Consider the following 20,804-nt stretch of genomic DNA (forward strand, 5'->3'; position numbering starts at 1 on the left):
AATGCCAATGCCAATGTCCAGCCACTGCCCAGCCCAGCTCTGCTGTCCCTCCGGACTGTCCCCAGGGCTGGGGGTGCTCCCAGGGCTCCTCTGCCTCCTTTGGGAAGGAGTTTGGTGGCTCTGTGGGGTCAAGTCCATGGAGAATCCTTTGGGTGCCTCTTTTTGCTCGGGCAGGACCCGTGCAGCCAGGGCAGCTGTGATTCCTTGTTTTGCATTGTTTTAATGAGGCAAAAGCAGGAATTCCTTCTAAATGGAGGGGTCACCTGGAGCTTTTCTCATCCACTCAGTGCAAACTGATGTGTGATGTGATGTGTGATGTGATGGCAGCTCCTGCAGTGCCTGGGAGCAGCAAGATCCTGACCCAAAATTGGGATCTTCAACAGGTTTGTCAGATCCTAAACCCAGACTTGGAAATAGCCTTTCATTTAGCTGAGGGTGTTGAGCTCCATTTTTTCTATGAATGCGCAGATGTTGGGGGTGAGGAAGAGTTCTTGGGGTGAGGAAGGAGCTGTTGGGGTGAGGAAGGAGCTGTTGGGGTGAGGAAGGAGCTGTTGGCTGCTGCTGTGCTTGGTGGGGATCTTGGACTGAGACAACAGCCACCACCACCTCTCCTCGATGGCAACAAACCCTGATCCCTTGCAAGCTCCCCTGGGCACCCCAAACATTCCCCAGGTAGGGCTGGCATTCATTTTTGGCCTCGTGGCCACTGAGCTGAGCTGGCTGGAGCACAGTGGGCACAGCTGTGTTTGCTGTCCTGCAGCTCCCACTCTCCCAGGCACGAATCCCTCGGGATCAGCTCCCCTGTGTATCCTGCAGAGGTTTGGAAATTGTTTTTAAGACCTTGCACAGGAAGGTGGGATGGCCATGGGCAGAGGAAAACCTGGCAGAAATATGGGAACCTGTAACTGCTGGCACATCTCAAACAGGAAAAATAAATCCAAGGTGAATGAACAGGTTTTTTTTAACCAAACCCCCCTTTTCACCCTCAGGGTTTCCAGTAAAAACCAATCCCTTGCCTCATGCAAATATATTTGAAATTTATTTCCTTGCTTAAGCACACGAGGAAATGTTTCCCTGCCAAGTTACAGGTTCCAAAGCATTTTGGCATCTCCAGAGAACAAACAACCTTCGGATTGCTTTTATTTGGGGAGTGCAGACTGCAGCCTGAGCCACGAGTGTGAATTTTCTGAGTGTGAAACCAACGCTGCTGCTCAGGGCTGGGCTGTGTTTGGGCTGGATTTGAGCTGGTTCTGAAGCTCTGGATATCCCTGCAGGAGAAGTGAAGGAAAAAAATAGCACTTTGGGAATGTGGATGCCTGAGAAAACACATTGAAAAATTACCCCATGGATCAGGATTAAAAAAAAAAAAAACGAAAACCCAGAAAATCCTAATTTTTTTGAGCAGCCTGATCCTTTCCAAACCAAACCATTCTGTGATTCTCTGATATGAGCAACCCTGAATCCACACAGGTCCTTCCCTCCCCAGATTTACTTTTCCCTCAGGGAAACAACTCACAAATAGCCAGGCTCAGGAGTGTTATTTTATTCTCTCTTCTGCAAAACACGGGGAAATTTGGGCACTGTGGGGGTTCAGCTCTCAGCAAAGGGGATTTGGGTTCTCAGGAGAGCAGTGGGAGGTGTTGGGGGCTTGGCTTTCACAGAAGGTTCTGGCTCAAGTCTTCATCAGGCACCTGGAAAGGGAATTTTTCTCCATGGGGTAACTGTGAAATAATGAAAGAGAAGAGAAGCTGTGATCTGGCTTTGCCTCTCTGTGGTGTTTGTAGAAGTCATTCCATAGGTGTTTCTGGGTTTGTGTCAAACTTGGTATTTTAAATTATATTTTAAGGAGTTCTGAGAACAGAAAGGTGGAGAAACCTTTTCTCATTCAAAGGTGAGAGGGGATTTCTGGAGTCAACCTCCTGCTCGGTGAAGAGAATTATCCCAGGCCTTACCCCAACCCAGACATCTGGGAAGAAAAGGCACAAATAATTTCTGGGTATCATTCTCCTCTTTAGGAGTTTTCCCCAGAATGTTTACAGTTTGTTTTCAAGGTTTTAGGGGAGGTATAATTTTTCTTTCTATTCTTTGTATTTAGGACCAGAAGACCCCTGTTGGCTCTGAGTGCATTGGAGTGAGAACATGAAATCACCACATTTCTGATTCCACTAATACTTTTTTCCCAGCGGGGTCCTTCTCACTGATACAAGTTCCTACAGATAAGACACACTTCAAAATATTTTTTTCAGATGATTTTTACAGGAGCTTTTCTCTAAAATCATCAACAATCTGAGACTCTTACATAGAAGCTGATCATCCTGATATTTCCAAGGATAGCAGAGATTGTCCTGCACAAGAGAACAAAAAAGAATGGCATCGTTGCAACACAGTGAATAATAATGACTTCTTTGTAATGCTGAGAAAGGTGATAAGTAACCAGAATTTACTGAAAGAGGCAGGAAGAGCGATAACAGCTTTACCACTTGCAATCAAAAATTATAATTGGGCCTACAATAAATATATAAAAATTATATAGGATTTAATCCAAGTCTGATGAAATCCATGGCTTAAGGTTTCTTGGTAAGTAGTAAAGGCAAGAGTTTGGCAGGAGGGTGTGATTCTTGGACTGTGGATTGTAATTCCTGGACTGCAAACCTGGCTCCCCCCTCGTGGAGGTGTTTTCCTTACTAAGCCACAAATTCCCTGCTTAAAATCTGAGTTTATTCTCTTTTATCAAGGGAGACTTGCAGTGCCCTTCTCAGCAAACACCCACCTACATTTGCCAGAGCCCATCCTGAATTCCTGCTCTTCTCCTGGGTTCTCCTCCATCCTTTCCTCCCTTCCAGGGCTCAGCCCAGCGTGGGTCAAAGCTGGCTCCAGGCTCCCCGTGGTGCCTTTTGCTTCTCCTTTAAAACAAAACACACGGGTGCACTGCAGGGAACACCCTCCCACCAGCACCTCTTTGTGTCAGACACCAAACTGGGCCATTATTTCACAGTTTCCTTCTTGGGGATAATGTATTTCCCCTCACTGCTGTCATTGCTGAAGGTTTTCTGTCCCTAAATTTATTTGTATGGATGTAACATGGCCTGGATTAAGATAGACACACGTGTCTTTGTAAATCAGTTATTAGAAGGGATTTTTGGGGGCTGTCTTTGTCAGCTGTGAGTGGAATGAACTGGATTTGGCCCCAGACCCTCACACCACACAGGTCCCTCCCTCCAGGATTTTCCACAAATCCTCTGTGCACAAAACCCCAGCCTTGCTTTCAGCAGGGCTTCAGCTTTTCCATTCCTTTCATTTGCTTTGCATTGGAGCACGTTTGAAAACAAAACCAAACAACTTCTCAAGGACTCTGCTTGCAGGTCCAGCAGTGCTCTGGGGCTGCAGACTGACACGTGTCTGGGAGATGGAAACATTCCAGGGGCCTTGGACAGCACAAGCAAAACCCTTGCAAAACAACCACTGCAGCCCCAAAAGGTCCTGCCTGGCCAATTTACCTGTCTGCTTTTGGAGCTTGATTTTGGCCAGGGTGAGGATGGTGATGGTGATGCAGATCAGCAGAAGCAGAGCTGGTAACACAATTGGGAGCAGCTGTGGCTCACCTGAGGAGCTGGGAAGATGAACCAGCAGGGTTAAATTGGGTTTGGAGCTACTTTAATGGCTCATGCAGGTTTGTTTTCACTCTAAAGAGTTCCAAAGAGTTGTAATCTCTGACTGAATAAAAGGAAAGTCAACAGAGCCAAGGAGAGCTGCAATCATTTGATCTGGAGTTTGACTTACGAGGAAGTGATTCCTACAGCTGCTCTGTGGGGTTTGTGCTGCCAGCTGAACTGGCCCCTCCGAAGGGAAAACGAGCTCAATACAAATACAATTGTTTGCTCGACAGAAATCCACAAGCAATACAAATACATCCTCTGGGTGAGCTGTTACAACCCTCGCTTTTCTGGAAGGTGCCTTCCCTCTTTCTTTCAGCAGGGAGCTGTGGCTGGGGGGGAGCTGGGATGGGCAGGATGGGGGTAGATGTGAGGTTTTCATCTCAATATTGAACTGGATTTGTGGACTTTGCCCAGCTGGGTTCTGGCTGACTCTGCAATTCCTGCTGCATCTGCAGCAGATCCCTCAGCAGGGCTGGCTGGTGGCCGTGGCTGGGGAGGAGCTGGAGCTGCTCACAGGGAGCACAGCAGCCAAATCCACTGGGGAGCCACCTGCACTGGGCTGAGACACAGGAACTGGTGTGGGGAATAATTCCTGCCCAAAACAATCCCAGCCTTTGGATGAACCTTGCCCAAAGCTCCCTCCTGGTCCAGCAGCGAGCTCCCAGCACTGCCCGTGGGCTGCAGGGCTGGGGAAGGGCTGTCCTGAGCTGGGCAGCAGCCACACGTGCCCCAGGGCTCTTGCTCAAACCTCAGCCATGTTTCCCAAGGTCCTGTGTCCATCCCGAGCCCCGGGAAACAGGCAGGAGCTCAGGCACAGCTGTTGACTCTGGCATCTGCTCCACAGGAGCAGCCAGCACCAGCAGGGTCACAGACAAGCTCAAAGTGAGCCCGGACATGAGGTGACCTTGTCACCTTCTGTCCCTTGTCCTGTGTCCTGGAGGTGTTGTCAGCTGTGCACAGCTTCCACAGGGCCCTGGGGAATGGGGCACACGGGCAGGAAAACACCAGGGTGTGGCTGTGGACTCACCTCTCCTGGGAGGTTTCACCTGGAGAGGTTGCAGAGGTGCCAGGGGTGGCAGTGGGCAGCAGGGAGCTGCTGCCCTGGGTGACAGTGACCACGGTGGTGGCCTTGGGGACACTGCCCATCCTGGTGGCCTTGGGGACACTGCCCATGGTGGTGTCCTGGGTGACACTGCCCATCGTGGTGGCCTTGGGGACACTGCCCATCCCTGCCATGCTCCTGTGCCAGGCTGTGCTGTGGGCAGCAGGACTTGGTGCCGTGGGTCTTACACGTGTTCTTGTTCCTGGGTCTCGTGAGGAGCAGGTTTCTGCAGAGAACATTGTTTTGAGGATTTAATACCCAAAGGAAAGCGTTTGTTAGATTTACCAAAGATTTACACATTTCACCTTGCATCTCGTGTGAAAATACACCAGACTCGGGCATTTCTGTTCTCTTTGGAGTGCCACAGAGAGCACTCAGGAAAACCTGAATACCTGGCAAACATCCCTGCTTTAACCCCACTCTTCCTTCCTTTGCCAGAGCAGCAGTTCCATGGACCTGTCTATTTACACTCTGCAGTTTCTCAAACTGCAAGATAACTTCAGCTTATCTCCAGAGCCAAGCATCTCCCTGTGCTGCACTTGCCAGGACCAAGACGTCACATCCTGGGGGTTTGCATGGTGAGTAATTAATAATATCATCCAAACCTATTAAATTGCTTTGCAAAGCTCAGCTCTCTGACCCCCAAAACCCTTCCCCATCCCCTCAGCTGCTGGCTAATAATGCAAGTGTGGAGCTGCTCTTTGTCACTGTGCAAGGCTTTGGGGACCATCCAGGCCGTGCCACCACCTTACCCTTGTGGATGAGCAGCCTCAGGGGGGCCGTGAGCTCAGTGTGCCCACTGCTGGCCCCACACCAGTACCAGCCTTCATCCTCCTCCCTCAGCTGCCTCAGCACCACCGTGGAGCTGCCGGGGTCGCTGCTGGACATTTGGATCCTCCCTTGGTGGGACTGCAGCACAAACCCCTCGTGGTCCAGCAGCACCTGGCAGCTCCCTGCCTCCCACCTGCACAGGTATTTCCTCTCGTAGGTGCCCTTGGGGTCGTGGTGGCACTGGAAGGACACCGAGCCCCCGACTGTGGCACTGAGGAATTTGGGTCTCCTGGGCAGGGTGGAGGCTGCAGGGGAGAGCACACAATTAGGGAACACAATTAGGGAACACAATTAGGGCTCACAATTAGGATTTCGTGCCCCTCACCCAGCACTGAACCTCCCCATGTCCTGTCCTACCTGTGGCCACCTGCAGAACCACCTCCTGTAGGATCTCCTGCCCCCTCCATCCCTGTGTCCCACACAGGTACAGCCCCGAATCTTCCTTCTTTAAGTCATTTAGCAGGACTTTGAAAGCTCCAGAGCTCTCCTGGGGGCTGATAACGATCCGTCCTTGGAACCTTCTGCTCACAAAGCCATCAGAGCTGCCCATGAGAGTGCAGCTGCTTCTGCCCACTTTGCACCAGAACCTCTTCTGGTCCCTCTGGGTGTCCCCAGAGGGGCACAGGACAGTGACAGAGCCGTGCAGCTCCCCTCGGATGAGCTGGGTTGGCCTCGACACCGGGGCATCTGTGGGGAGAGAGCAGGACAGGGACTGTGAGCACCCACAGCCCCCAAAAACCTGCCCCAGCCTTTTGGCTCTATGAGTTATCCCAGGCCATGCTCCTGAGCTCTGCTCTAGGATAATAAATATTCATCTTTTAACTTATAATAACTCAATATTATCCACACACACACGTAGTTCACACCCTGAAACTCCATCAGTTCTTCCCTTTACTCCTCCAAAACCCATTCACTCAGACATTTCCCCAGAATCTCCAAACCTGAATTTCTGACAGGCAGGAGAGCGTTTCCTTTCACATTCCTGAACAGCAGATTTGGCCAAACCTGGGCGCTTTTACACCCCAAAATGATAAATACCCAGTTAACAGAAAAAGCTGATCAGGCACCTGATCCCAAACCTCTCTTAGGAGCCAGGAGAAAATCCCACCTGCCAAAACGGTGAGGTTGAGGCTGACGTAGAGCCCTTCATTGGTGCTGCCGATGCCACACCTGTAGGTGCCCGAGTCGCTGCTCCTCAGCCCTGTCATTGTCACCCTGAAGGTGCCATTCTGGGGGACATCCCGCAGGGCCACCCTGCCCCTGTACTCGCTGGAGATGAACCTGCTGGAGACGATGGTGTAGCAGACGCCACTTGCTGATGTTTTGCACCAATATTTCCGCTCGTGTTTGTTGGCTGGGGTGGTGGAGTAGAAGCACTGGTGGGTGATGGAGCCTCCGAGCTCTCCTGCCAAAAACCTGGAGCCGTGCAGGCTGCTGGAAACGAGCCCTTAGGGGACAGGGACACAAGGTTTGGTCACTGACAGCCAGCCAGCAGCACCCTGCAGCGCTCCTTGGAGGCAGGGCTGTGGTTCTGAGGGGCACCAGGGCACAGGAAATCCATTTGGGATGTGGTGTTTGCCCACCCTGAGTGCCACAGAAATTCCATTTGGGAGGTGGTGTTTGCCCACCCTGAGTGCCACAGAAATTCCATTTGGGATGTGGTGTTTGCCCACCCCGAGTGCCCCTGGTGCCACAGAAAATTTGGGATGTGGTGTTTGCCCTCCCTGAGTGCCCCTGAAATTCCATTTGGGATGTGGTGTTTGCCCACCCCGAGTGCCACAGAAATTCCATTTGGGATGTGGTGTTGCCCTCCCTGAGTACCCCTGGTTCCAGAGCCACTGGCACAGATGGGGAGCCCCCCAATGCCCCTCACAGGACCCCCCAGCCCTGGAGTTACAGTTCAGGGGCAGAAATTATTGGAAAAACCCTTTGGCATTTACAAACCCTGCCCGACCTGGCAGCATCCCTCTCCCTGTGGATGCTGCAGGAGATCTGGGGTTTTCCTGCCAGCTCTCAGCAGAGTTTTTTGTCTCTCTGCAGGCTGGGGTGGACAGGGGGGTGGCCAGACTGGTTTGTACACTGCAGGTGGAGGTGTTTGGTGTCCAGGGGAGGATTCAGCCAGAAGAAAACATCCTGTGTCCCCAGCTCCAGCTTTTCCTGCTCTTCCCAGGGGCTGGGGACTCTTCCTGACTCACCTTGCAGCAGAGCTGCCAAAAGGAACAGAAGCACCATGTCCAGCCCTCCCTCTGCAATCCTCACAAATCTCTCCTTGGGGATGGGATTTTGCTGATTTCTGTTTCCTGCTGGTTTTGCTGATTTCTGTGTTTTCAAGCAAAAAGAGGGAGATTGTGGCCACCTCTGGAATGCTCTGCTCAGGGCAGGGCGCTGCCTCCCTGCTGGCTCTGAGTCTCTGACCTGTCCTTGCCCAAAAATAAAGGAATTTTAAAAGGAAAATGTTAGTTTTTAGACAAGGAGTTGTTTTTCAATGCTAACCCACAAATAGGCATTAAATATAAAGCAGAAAGAGACAAGAATGAGCGAGAGAAATCCCAGGAGTAAACCATGCATGGTGGGGTTTTTCCTGTCTTTATTTCACTCTTGTATTGTGAAAATGTTTACAGGATCCATTTTTGGCACCTGACTGAATCATTATCCTGCCACCATCCAGAACTGGGATGCATTTTACCTCATCCATATAATATTTTTGGGTGTTCTTGGCTAAGAAGGACAGTAATTTAATTTATAGCTTTAAAAGGAAAAAATATAAAGGCACAGTGGGGAGAAAAATCATCCTAAGACCCTACCTTTATTTTTATAGAAGTAATTATGTTGAATTTCAGAACTGTTACATACTGTAGGTGAAATCTCTCTCTTATAATCACTTTACAACAGCACTATTCACCCCAAACCATTATTTTAAGGGCAAATTGAGGCTCACCTACCTTAGACTGTGATGCTTCTGGTGCTGGAAATTTTCTCTTCTTCCACCTCCAGCTCAGATTTTGTTTTATAAAGTTGTTTTTGCAGCTTGCAGCTCAGTCAATCTTTGCTTTTCTCTTGATGTTTAATTCTTTTTTTTTTTCATGTATTGGCGTGTAGATTTTAAAATAGGTGCACTAAAAACCTTCTGAGGTCTTGCTGTGCATTGTGGAGATGGAGATGGTCAAAATGCTCAGAGGAATAGCAGAGATGTCATCAAAAAGACCCAAAAATGGTCTTTTCTAGCTATCTAGGGATGTGATGACATCACAGAAGGGGGAAAAAAAAGGGGTGAAGAGGCCAGGAGCAGAAATTGCAGAGTTTGAGAGGAATTCCCCTGCTCTACAGACAAAATGCTTTCGTATAGAACACACAGCATGTAAAGAAATGGTGTTTGCTCTGAGCCACTTCCAGGCAGAACTTCACATGGAGAACTTTGTGAAGGTTCCTCAGACACCTGGGGTTTGGCTGGACCTCCACTGAGCTCATGTCTGTATTTCCATCCTGTTTTGGGGTCAAAAAGATGGTTCCTGCTTCAAGTTTCGTCCTAAATGTGAACAAGGTGGGTTCAGACCACAGGGGCTGAGGATGGAACTCGGGGCACTTTTCACATGAACACAATTCCTCTTCTGCAGGAACCAAATCTTTGAGAGGAGTTTGGATGTGCTGACAGCTCCAAAATCATGGAGGCATTTCAGCTCTTGCCAGGGGCTTTGGGCTGCTTTGCCTTCCATGAAAAGCTGCAGACAAAAACCCACCTTGATGGGGAAGATGGAAATAGAAAACCTTATAAATGTGATTGCCTGGCAAAAGATTTTGAGAATATGGGAATTATAAGCAAGATGGAAATGAAAGCCATCTTTGAGATAGCAAACCTTAATTACTGAACTAGAAAACAATAGTGTGGGCAGCTGAAAGTAATCCCCTCTTGAGTGAACAATCCCCTGTGCCTGCAGACAGGGCCAAGGGCCAGAGAAGACCCTGCTGGATTGGTAAAGGGGGTCCAAAGAGCAGTTTTTAGGGTTTAAAGTGTAACACAGTATGGTAATGTAGTGATTCCTATAGGCTGTATGGAAGTGCTATAGGATTTGTATCCTGTATTAGATTGGTGAGTGAGAATTAGAATATTCAACACAAAAAGAGATTGATTGTATTATAAGAACCTTGCTCTCTTATGCTCTTATTTTACTCTCTTACCACTCTTACCTGTCTGATGCTCTGACTTTTACTCTCTTACTTCTCACCTCTTACCCCCTGCTCTCTCTTTACTCCTTTTCCTCTTGCCCTCCTGCTCTCACAGCCTGCTCCGAGCTGGCAGCTCCAAGCTGGGCCCTTTCACCCACACCCTTTGCAATGAACCACAAGTTCCAAAGCCTGGCTTTAGAGATCTCTCCATCCTCGATCCTACACCACCTGTGGCCCCTCTGAGGGCTCCAGCACCCTGTGACCCCCCGGGACATCTGTGGGTGAGGAGTGCAGGGGCTCAGAGGAGGTTTAGAGGAAGCACTTTGTTCTGCAGTCCTCCAGGGCTTGGCTCTTCCCCTGTCGGGTCAGACAGGGTGTGAAGAGCAGGCTGTGTTCTGGGTAAAACAAACCCTGGAGCACTTTGGAACCTCCCTGGCTGGAGATAAATCTCCACCGAGCCGTTTTGTGCTGTTAATCGTGATATGATTCCTCATATTGCAGTAATTGTTGTGTTTTGTACCAAACCAAGCCATAAATTCCCCACTCCTGGCTGGGCTCCAGCAGAACTGCTCTGCCTGAGGGCATTTATTGCCCTGAGAGCAGCAAAGCAAAGGATTGGCTTTGTGAGCAGGAAAATGGGCTGCAAGTGATGGTGGGAACCCCCTGGGAATACTCAGTGTTATTTTAGAGAGTCATAAAATCATGGAATTACAGGAGAGCTTCCTGGGGCAGCACCACTGCCTTGCACCTTGCACTGCTAAATCAGAGTGAAATTTTTTTAGAATTTATTCTTCTGGGCTGTGCTTGTAAAGGGAATTCTTTTTCCTTCCTCTGACAAATGTGCTGGAGGGGGAATCCTCTCCCTGGGAGCAGCACCAGGACAGGCAGGGGCTCCATCCCTCCCAAGATGTGGATGTTGCTGCCAGCACCTCAGCACAGCCTGTGTGTGCTCAGAGCTGTCTTTAATTAATGGAAACAACCCCTGGCTGCTCCACAGTGCCCGGTTAATGATTCAACTCCTGCTTGGAACCGGCCAGGGATGGTTCTGCTGCACGCAAACCCCTCTGCAAGGAACAACACTGCCCCTGTCTGTCTCTTCCTGGACTTCCAGATCCAAAGGTGTTTGGGAGGAAAGAGCTGAGATCTCGGGGAAGTGGAGATCCTCAAACCCTGCCCTGCCAGGGTCATCCCAAACCCGCTGGGATTTAAGAGCAGGAAAGAGGAACACGGATCTAATTCTGGTTTCAGGTATTATCAGGTAAATTTGCATCACTGGTAAACAGAGGAAAGCAAACCCCAAACCAGTAAACCCTGACTGCTTTAACACAGCAGCAGAAGGCTGGAGTGCCCCTGGTGGGCTCCTCTTTGTGGGTTGTTGGGTCTGTGGGGCCAAGCATGGGTGGGAGCTGCAGGGACAAAATTGGGCCTTTTTTTTCATTTATAATTCCATTAGAAAGAACAGGGGCAAAAAAAAAAAAGAAAAAAAAAAAAGAGAATGGGGAGAATCATGGTGGGGTTGGAGAGGGTCCTTGTTTCCCTGTGAGCAGGGAAAGGGCAGAGCCTCAGCTCCTGCTTACTGCCCAAACCATGCTGGAATGTGCTTAAAGAGCCTCTGACATCCCCAGCATCTCCCACCGAGCTGGAGAGAGCCCAGCTCCACCCTGGAGCCCAGGTTTGGTTCAGCAGCATCCAAACCTCCTTCCCCAGCTCTCAGCCCCAAGGCACAGGAGCTGTGATCAACACAAATTATTTCTGCTGTGCTGCTGATGCTCCCTGACACTGCCAGAATCCCACCAGCCACTGCTCCTGAATTTGATCTCGGTAATGCCAGATGTGCACAAGGATGTTTGGAATTGGGACAGGAAGTCTTGACAGGCTCATGTAGACATGGAAATGACACGTCTGAGCCAGGGTGGGACTGACAGCTAGGAATTAGATGAATATTCTGGGCAAAATGCAAAGCTGGGTGTTTTCTTTGTTGTTTTGAACACTGTGAACACATAAACTCAGTCTGGAGGATCTGCCTGAAGACACTGAGGGTACATTTACCAACTGAGACTTCTGCAAGGCTGTGATCTCTCTCCGTGGCTGTTTTGTGTCTGGGCTCTGCTGGGATTTTGCCTTCCGGGCACAAATCAAGTTAAATATGCTCAGAATTAGATTCACACAATCAGAGAATGGTTTGGGTTGGAAGGGGCCTTAAAGCTCATCTCATTCCACCCCCTGTCAGAGTATGAAACCTGATTTTGATTTCAGGGGTCTCCAGAGAAGAGTCCAGGGGTTCTGCTGGGCTCTGGCTGAACCTGGGGGTAGATTTTGTTTGTGTTGCTTTGTCCTCACCCAGACTTGGAGCAAGCTGGGATGGTGGAAGGGGAGGAAACTGGATGAGCTTTAAGGCCCCATCCAACCCAAACCATTCCATGATTTTCTGATGATGACAAAGCAAGAGCCTTTTTTCCTTACAGGCAATTTAATTTCCAAACTAATGCAGGGTTTCTTTAGAGAAAGGGGCTGACCCGTGCAGGCAATGGCACTGAACAATTTACTGATGTTAATGAACTGCTTGCAGCCCTGGGCTGCACTCAATCCTTTCCATCCCTGACCTTGCAGCAGCAATTTGTGAATACCAAACAGGCTCAGGCTGACACAACCCACAGCCAGCCTTTCAATCCCTCTCCAAACCCCACTGGGGCTGCTCTGCATGGACAGAAGGGGAGAGCATCCTCCTAAAGACCTGCACCACGGGAAAGGGGTGCACAAGGCAGCGATGGTGCTGACCCACAGAAAGAATCCAAGGAATTCTTGGCACTGATGGAGGTAAAAAAGCAGGGAAATGCTGGTTGGCAGCTGAGCAGTTAATTGAATTATTCTGGGGCTGGCCAGCCTGATGCAAACCTGTACATCAGGAGGAGAAAACTCTCCAGCAGCAGGAGGCAGAAGGAGAAGCTCGGTTGCAGGAAGGCACTGGCAGGTGCTCCAGGTGGAGCTGAGGTGCAGGAGCAGGATCAGAATCAGGAGCAGGAATAGGAATAGGAGCAGGAGCTGACCTGGCTCATCCTTTGTCTCAGAACTCTTTGTTTTAATCCCCACTATTTAGATTTACCTGACTGGGACATAAATCTGCACCACACGGCCCTTTCTGATCACACACAGGTTTATTTGGGATATCACCTCTGTTCCCCAAGGTGAGCAGCATCAGCTGGGCTGAGAGGTGCCAGCACAGCTCAGAGGGAGGAGCTGGAGCTGTCCCAGCCTGGCATCTGCCCCAGTTTGGGCAGAACGTCTGGCTCTGACACCAGCACAGCCTCTGGCCCCCTCAGCTGTGAGTTCAAGGCTCTGCCAGGTGCTGGATCCAGGTGCTCAGGGCCGGCTGGGACAGCAGAGTGTGGCAAGGGAGGCAGTGCAGGCAGGGTGGCTGTGCACCCCTCCACCCCCCCAGCAGGCAGTGGTGCTTTTGGAAGACACTTTCATGTGGCAGGTGAGTGCTCAGGCCTCAGAGGCTGTGATAAAATTAATAAAAAAAAAACCCCAAAAAAGTCCTAAAGGAGCAGCAAAGTCCAGCAGGTCTTCCCAGAGATGCTTTATCCATAGGCAACCCCTCTGAAAATAAGCCAAACCCCAAATTCCACGGCTTCCCTGTTTTGATGAATCCCCAGATGCATTAAAGCCCTGGCAGGAGAACACACCCCGTCCATGCCGAGAGATCTTTGTATAAATAGCTCATGTACATCTGCTATATACAAAATACACCGTCCACGCCGCCTTCCTTTATTTGCTGTGAATCTCCCCACACTTCTCCCGAGTTGCTGGGGCAGGAGATGGCAGCAGATGCTCGTACCCAAGGCCAGGCAGCGCAGGCTGCTGGATTTGGGGTGAAAAATCCCCTTTTCCAGCAGCTACTCCTTCAGCAGCCCCAACTTCTTGAGCGCCTCACGCCGGTTCTCGTCGGCCGCGCCTTTCGGGGAGATCTTGACGCTCACAGCAGAGCGTGGTGGCCTGGGGAAGCTGGCCAGAGGGTGGGATCTCCTCTTGCTGCTCTTGTCCTGCTCCTCCTGCTCCTTGAGGCCGGCAAAGTCCTTCCCTGCCCCGAGGGACGCGGGCCGGGGGCGGCTGGAGCGCAGGAATCCGGGGGCCAGGCGCTCCAGAAAGGACATTTTACCCAAGGAGCTGCTGCTGCTCTTGGAGCTCTGCTCCTTGGGGCTGCCCATGGAGCTGCCCAGCCCCACCCCAGAACGCTCCAGGGTGTTGGATTTGAAGGCCATGGGCCGGAGCCCTGGCACGGAGCCCTGGCCAGGCTGCCCAGGGATGGGGAGCGGCGTCTCCCCGGCATGGGGATGGAGGTGGGCGCTGGGCTCCCTCCTGTCCTGGGACAGTCCCAGCTTCTCCAGGGCCTCCCTTCGGGCTTTCTCCTTCTCCTTGGGGTCCAGGTGGCCTGAATTCCCCTTTTCAGCAGCGCTGTCGCTGCCAGGGCTGGGCTGAGGGGTGCCTGGGGGTGCGGGTGCTGCTTTGCCCTTCTGGCTGTGCTCGGTGGCCAGCGGCACGGCGCCGCTCCTGCTGGTCCTCAGGATGATGTTCGGTGGCAATTTCCGTGGTTTGGGGGCAGTTGGAGGCCCACGCTTGGCATCGGGGTCCTGAGGAGCCTCTTCCAGGGTGGATTTCTCTGCCTGGCCCCACCAAGTCCGAATCTTGGCCGCCTCCCCCTTGGCATCCGAGCCACGGCTGCGCGACCACTCCAGCTCATCCTGGAAGGGGTCTGGAGGTTGGATAATCGCTGACTTGGTGTGGATTCCTTGGTCCAGCCTGGCCTCCCTGGGCACCTCCCGTGCAGGTTTTCCTGCTGGCACTGCGTGGACATTTCCCGAGCTGCCAGAAGCTCCGTTTGCTGCAGGGATGCTCCTGGGAAGGATGGGATGACCTGGGCTTGGGGCTGAGCTGCTCTGACCACTGCTCTGCTGAGCCCCACGCTGCTGATCCCTGTTCCCCACATCTGGCAAGAGAAGAGTTGGGGTCAGTGCACATGGACAAGAACAGCCATCACCCCCCGTGGGCCAGCACAGCACCCAGGGCTCCCCCAGCTCCTCTGATCCAGCCCTGCTGGGGCCTGGCAAAGCCTCATGAATCTGTGGGATTGCTGGCACCGAGCAGGGTACCTGCAAATTATTTATGCATTGTAGAATTTCGAAGCCGTTGAGTTGTGGTATCAGAAAATTTTGTAAAATATCCATGTCCAGCTAGACATGTATTGTACATATCTGTACATGAGAATAAGGCCTGTATAAAACTATCAGGGGAAAGAAAGAAATAGATTTTTTTATATTAAAATCTTATGTGCAGAAGGGTTTCCAGCTCACCCCGGGGCATGGGGCCTTTCCTGGGCTTGGGGGGCTCCCCATAGTCAGTGTCATCTGTGGAGACCCCACTGTCCCCCTCTGCATCCAGGGAGCCAATGGTTTCCTCCAGGAACATCAGACACTCCTTCTCTTCCACAGATAAATAGTCATAGCTGTTGTCACTCTGGAAAAAAGGAGATAAAGCAGAGCAAGTAAGAAAGAGGTTTGCTTTATACTATATATATATATAATATATATATAAAAGAAAGAGAAATTTACTTTATACTACATATATAATATATAATATATAATATATAATATAGAAATTTACTTTATACTACATATATAATATATAATATATAATATATAATATATAATATATAATATATAATATATAATATATAATATATAAAGATTTACTTTATAGTACATATATATGAGAGGTTTACTTTGTACTAGATATAGATGTAACTTTATATAACTTTTATATATAACTTTATATATATAAGTTATCTCTATATTAATATAGATAATATTATTTTAATATTTTATATATTTGTATTTAATGTCCAGGTAGTTTAGAGAGCCCATGATAGCTGCTTGGCCAGCAGCTGTTCAGTAATGAGTATTTACACCTCCAGAAAACTAAACAACCACCTCTAAAAATAAGAAATACATATATATATATATATATATATATATATATATATGCACACACACACTTAAAGCCTTTTTTATATTACCCTACTCTGTGGGTCAGAATTATTATTCTGACTATTCTGAATTTGGGATTATTCTGAACTTGGGAATTTGGCCTCTAACTTTTAGTTCTTTACATTGAAATGTGAGCAGATGGGTAACAAATCTGTAGGTGCAGACACCTGTACTGCTCAGCAATGCTGAATCTCAGGAAACACAATAAATATTGAAGGTTTCTGTGCAGGTGATGAACTCTCCTTATCCTCCATTCACACCTTGTTGTGTTTTGAGCACCAGGAAGTGTGTTATTGCAATATCACATATCTGCAATCTGTCCTCGACAAAATGAAGCTCAGGACAGGACAGAATGTGCATCAGATCAAGCAGCACAGGGCAGGAATGATCCCAGGTGTTGTTGTTTTGCAGAGACACCTTATCCAAATCTGTCACCGTGCAGGATCACAACCAGTTCTTCCATGCCCATTAAACTCGCAGGGTTTGGTTCTGGTTTGCAATACATCCAATGGAGAAGCTGCCAGGACTGAGCACTGCTCTCACACGTATCAATTAAGCTCCAAGGCAGGCAGGATGTAATTAGCCCATCAATCTCGGAATCAGCATTGGGAGACAAACAAGCTTTAATGGGCAGACAGTGAAAAACGACACAGCTACACCCATGGGTGCAAACCCATCCCTGCCTTAACTGGGGAACCCATCTGGTGCCAGGCAGGAGGAGCTGAGCTCGCTGTCTCCTGCAGGGGAAGCCACCCTGCTCACAGCCAGGGTGACCAGGGCACCAACTGGGCTGATCCCTGCTCCCCTGCAGCACTGGGGCCACTGCTGGTGGATCTGTGCTGGCCCAGAGCAGTCCCTGCAGCAGCAGCAGCAGCACACACGTGGCAGGACAGGACTGGGAGTGCTCTGGGGCAGGAATTCATCTGCTCCTGCTGCTGTCTCAGGGCCTCCAGCTGCCTCCAAAGCACCGGTAGAGAACGGATTTGAGCTGGGAACTGCCCCAAATTCTTCCCCAGCTCAGAGAGCTGAGCTGGGCTGGGCACCCCAGGGTTACTCACCCTCTGTGAATGGTTGGAGGCTGTGCTGACCATGCTGTCACAGCTGCCAGAGTTGCAGCCAGCCATCCCCAGCTCCTTCCTAGGCATAGCACGGGCTGCCCTGGAGGCTGGCACGGGGGGAACGTCCCAGCTGGAGAAGGAGAAAGGAGAAGCATTAAGTTGTGAGTTTCCCCCTGGGGTGACACGAGCACACTGGGAGGGAGGACAGGCAGGATTTGGTGCTGCTGGATGGAGGAATTGTGCCCCATCTTAGGCTGCTGTCTCCAGGAGAAGGCACAGCTGGGCTTTGAAAAATCAACCTTGAAGTTTTCCCCAAAATAACTGGAAGCAAGGTCACCCCTTGCACAGGCAGCTGGTGTTGGTGGCTCTCTGATCACCTCACAGGGGTGGATAAGGCACAAGAAAAAGCTGTGAGCCCAGCTCAGCCCCAGAGAGGCTCAGAAACCCCAGCCCTGACTCATGGGACCTCTTTCCTCTGCCACACCCTGTGCCAGCCCTGCAGCTTGAACTTGGGAACGTGCTGGCCCAAAATGCTGCTGGTTACTCACATCCTCGCTCTGTCAGGAGCTTCCTCCTGGCAAGGAGCAGCCTCTGCCACCCTTCCTTGGGGGCCCTGGGGAGGTGTCCCCGGGGAGGTGTCCCCAGGGAGGTGTCCCCAGCCCTTTGGGGCACAGCCTGGGTGTGTTTGGGCACAGCCTGTGGGGAGCAGGGCAGGCTGGGGCTGTGCCCAGGGGGGTTCAAGCAGCACCCCAATGTCCCCTCTGCCCACAGCAGTGTCCCCCTGGTGCAGCCCACACCTCCCATCAGCAGTGGGACCCCAGTGTGGCAGCAGCTGCCTGACAAACCCCCTGGGTTTGGGTTTCCAGCACTGGCACAGGGGCAGGGTGGCACAGGGGACACAGAGCTCTGCTGAGCACCCACAGAAAGGGTCATCACTGATGGATGCAAAGCTCCCAACATTTCCTGGCACCACCAGTTATTCTCCTGCACTTGCACCACCCTGATCTTGGGGAGGGAACTGTGGGGGTGAGAGGGAGCAGCAAAACAAACACCAACACCCCCTCCAAGACTCAGGGACCCACACGAGAGGATTTGCTCCTCAGGAGACAGAGGAGCCCTTTGTGCTGTGACCTGCAGGCAGGAACACACTGCTGCTGGTTTTTTTTTTTTTCTTGTAGCAGGATCAGGGAATTAGATCCAGCGATAAGTGAGCAGAACTGGCTGCTTGTTCAGAGCGTTAGACCCTGAAAGAATTCCTTTGTAATTGGAATATGCCGCAAAAATCAGATTTCAACACCCACGCCCTGACAGATCTAATCCTTCCATGCGGGAGGAGTTTAATATTTCAGTCTCAGCTTTGCATTATTTACTGCTTAAGTGACGCTGCAGTAAGTGGTGGCTTTGGAACAGCAGTTCCCTGGATTCTTTGAATTCAGATCTGTTCATAGCCAGGGATTTGAGCTGTGGGGAAGCAGAGCTGAGCTTGGGGGACCTTAGGCCTCTGCAGGGTTTTACTGTGCACTGGAACACCCAGAATATGAAATTTAGATTTATATCAAAACTAGAGATATAGATTTATAGATTTTCATCAACTCCTAAGTAGCAAGAGGCTTGACCATGGTTGTTTCAAATTTCAGGCAGCAAAACCCTCCTGGGGAAGTGAAAGCCTTGCTGGAACTTGAGTGTGCAGGGAGACACACTCAAGGGAGGCATTTTTTCCATGAGGATCCCCCTCCCAACACCAGTCCATTAAAGAAATCATTTTCTCTCATTCAAGCAGCATTTGCAGGAACCTCAAGGAGCTGCCAAGGCTTCGGCACCCACCGAGCCCCAGCTCATGGGAGACAAAGTTCAGCCCGAGCCCGCCAGGCACTGAGGAGGATCTGCACTGAAAAAAGAAGTTCCTTTTCCTGCCTATTAGTTCTCTGATGTGATTACAGCTCCAGTATACTCATCCAGCTCGGGAAAGGGGAAAAAATATCAGTTTTGAAACCCCCAGTTTTAATGATTCAGAAAGATTTTAGTTCCTTCTTTGTGGTGAGTTACAGCCACAAACTAAAAACGTGACTGAGTGTTGGATTTAATGGTACTCGAAAAGCTGCTTTATAGCTGGGTTTCAATGGTGCAGCTCTCTTCCCCAACTAAAAATATATTTGGAAGAAGTTATTTTTTATCCAAACCCAAAGGCCAGGTCCCTCAGCTCCTGTGGCCGTTGCCATAACTGTCCTTTAAAACCCCATAGAGCCATCAAAGAGGTGCCGGGTAGCAATTAATGCTAATTGCTTTAGAGAAGAGGCGACTTTCTTTCAGCCAGCACCACTCCAAGCTCTTCATCCCGGGTTAAAGAGCTCGGTTTTGTATGGAAAGGGCTTTGTCCTGACCAGCCCCAAACACAGCCCAAAGCAAATCCCCCTTTGTAGGCACCATCCAGGGGGATGGATCCCAGCTCAGGGAGGAAGGGGTCGGGGGCAAATCTGAATTTCCTCCTATCCCAGCAGGTAAATGAAGCACCCAGCAGCTTTCTGAGCTGTTTGCCCTAGCACAGGTTTCCCCAGCTTTCCCACCACCTTCAAACCACGTCATCCAGCTCTGCTGGTGAATCCCCCACCACATTTCACCCTTCCAAAGCAGAGCCCTGCAGGCACCCAGAGCCCCCCAGCAGGAAAAGCACAGAGAGAAAAGGACAAGCAGGAACAGAAATTATTATTAATCAGTTTTGTTGTTTTACCAGGCTGTCCGTCGTTCCGTGCTGCCCAATTCCTCGTCCCGGCCGTGCCTATCCCAGGACTTCTTTGCTTTTCTGGGCTAACCAAACACAGCCGGGTTACACATTAACCGCGCTGCAGATAAGGCTGCGCTGCCCAGGTGGGTGCTCAGGTATGTCCTGACAGGTGATCGCTGGCCCCTCTACCTGCAGCCAGGGCGAGTGCAGCTCATCCTGCAGCCCTGCCAGGACCTTCCCTGCTGCTTCAGGGGTGGCTGAGCCCCCCCAAAACCCTCAAACCGAGCGGCTGCGGCGCTGGGTGTGAGCTGGCAGTGCCCGGCAGCTCCGCTCGGTACCACCCAGCTCCTTCACTTCGCTGCTGTCCCCTGCTGTCCTGGGCACGGCTTTGGCCGGGGACTCCTTAATCCGACATCCTGTTCTGCCGCATAGCTGCTGGCTGACAGCGGAGCAGCGAGCTCAGCCCTGACCCCAGCCTCGCACACAATAATTACGTCCCAGGCTGGGCGTTCGCAGCCGGCAGCGTCACCCACAGCGGGTTTGTGCTCCCAGGTGCTTTGTGCAGGGATGCCACAGCTCGGGCTGGGAGCTGCTTCCTGCTCGCCTCTGAAAACAGCCCGAGCTGGGGCAGGTTGGTACTTGAATTTCACCGCAGCTTCCCAGAGGCCAAAAGTTTGCTGCCTGCAAAGGAAGGAGGTTGTTAAAGACAGGCAGGAAGGGGTTTGGAACTCGAGCATAGATTTATTTAGGTGCTGCAGGATGGGGTGCCGAGGTCTGTGCAGCTCCAAATCTGCCTGTCCCGACCTGCAGCTGTTTTTGCCCCACTTGGCACCGTTCCCTGTGGGCACCACAACCCTCTGCACGCTCCTTCCCAGTGCTGGGGACTCCTTCCCCAGGCAGTTCCTGGAGCTCCGGTGGAAACTGAAGCCCCCCAAGATGCCCATCAGACTCTGGCAGCTTCTCAGAAGCTCTGCTGGGGCATTTCTGCAGCAGCATCTCCTGCTCTGAGCCGTGGGTGCCACCTCTGCTGCCTCCTGAGAGGGGCCCAGGTGTCCCCACCCTGTGCAGGGTGACACCGACCCCAGCCCGGGTGGTGCCGCAGGGGCAGGCAGAGAACAGCAGAGCCTTCTTCTCACTCTGAATTTGGGCTCTGATATTAAAACCAGAGCTTTTCCTGCTGCTAAACAATGCTCTGGCCATTCCCCACACACAGCATGGACTTGTACC

At 51.0% G+C, this 20,804-nt stretch overlaps 2 protein-coding genes across 3 annotated transcripts; both read right to left on the bottom strand.

Annotated features, from left to right (window-relative positions):
* Positions 1 to 1,550: 1,550 nt before the first annotated feature.
* On the bottom strand, positions 1,551 to 7,929 carry LOC106850904 (polymeric immunoglobulin receptor-like). Its single transcript, XM_088180517.1, has 10 exons — positions 7,785 to 7,929; positions 6,698 to 7,036; positions 5,947 to 6,276; positions 5,511 to 5,834; positions 4,866 to 4,984; positions 4,684 to 4,784; positions 3,490 to 3,610; positions 2,771 to 2,928; positions 2,300 to 2,345; positions 1,551 to 1,721 (listed from the first exon to the last, which is right to left on the bottom strand). Exons 1-10 carry the CDS (start codon positions 7,819 to 7,821, stop codon positions 1,656 to 1,658), a joined length of 1,641 nt encoding a protein of 546 aa, XP_088036643.1. The 5' UTR covers positions 7,822 to 7,929; the 3' UTR covers positions 1,551 to 1,655.
* Positions 7,930 to 12,889: 4,960 nt separating this feature from the next.
* Positions 12,890 to 20,503, bottom strand: C29H1orf116 (chromosome 29 C1orf116 homolog). Of its 2 annotated transcripts, none has more exons than XM_088180524.1 (4): positions 19,584 to 20,503; positions 16,856 to 16,985; positions 15,105 to 15,267; positions 12,890 to 14,740 (listed from the first exon to the last, which is right to left on the bottom strand). In XM_088180524.1, exons 2-4 carry the CDS (start codon positions 16,940 to 16,942, stop codon positions 13,650 to 13,652), a joined length of 1,341 nt encoding a protein of 446 aa, XP_088036650.1. In that variant the 5' UTR covers positions 16,943 to 16,985; positions 19,584 to 20,503; the 3' UTR covers positions 12,890 to 13,649. The 2 variants fall into 2 exon arrangements, with proteins under 2 accessions (XP_088036650.1, XP_088036651.1); XM_088180525.1 differs by lacking the exon at positions 19,584 to 20,503 and adding an exon at positions 17,404 to 17,473.
* Positions 20,504 to 20,804: the final 301 nt, after the last annotated feature.

Source organism: Sturnus vulgaris, chromosome 29, assembly GCF_052056855.1.
Source record: "Sturnus vulgaris isolate bStuVul1 chromosome 29, bStuVul1.hap1, whole genome shotgun sequence".
Classification (NCBI taxonomy): domain Eukaryota; kingdom Metazoa; phylum Chordata; class Aves; order Passeriformes; family Sturnidae; genus Sturnus; species Sturnus vulgaris.

Coding starts and splice junctions, on each gene's coding strand:
- LOC106850904 (XM_088180517.1), bottom strand. CDS start 7,821: ATGGTGCTTCTGTTCCTTTTGGCAGCTCTGCTGCAAG. Junction 6,277..6,697: donor CAACCTCACCGTTTTGGCAG/GTGGGATTTTCT, acceptor CTCTCCCCACAG/ATGCCCCGGTGTCGAGGCCA. Junction 4,785..4,865: donor GGATGGGCAGTGTCCCCAAG/GCCACCACGATG, acceptor AGTGTCCCCAAG/GCCACCACCGTGGTCACTGT.
- C29H1orf116 (XM_088180524.1), bottom strand. CDS start 16,942: ATGCCTAGGAAGGAGCTGGGGATGGCTGGCTGCAACTCTGGCAGCTGT. Junction 15,268..16,855: donor CCTCCAACCATTCACAGAGG/GTGAGTAACCCT, acceptor CCTTTTTTCCAG/AGTGACAACAGCTATGACTA. Junction 14,741..15,104: donor GAAAGGCCCCATGCCCCGGG/GTGAGCTGGAAA, acceptor TTCTCTTGCCAG/ATGTGGGGAACAGGGATCAG.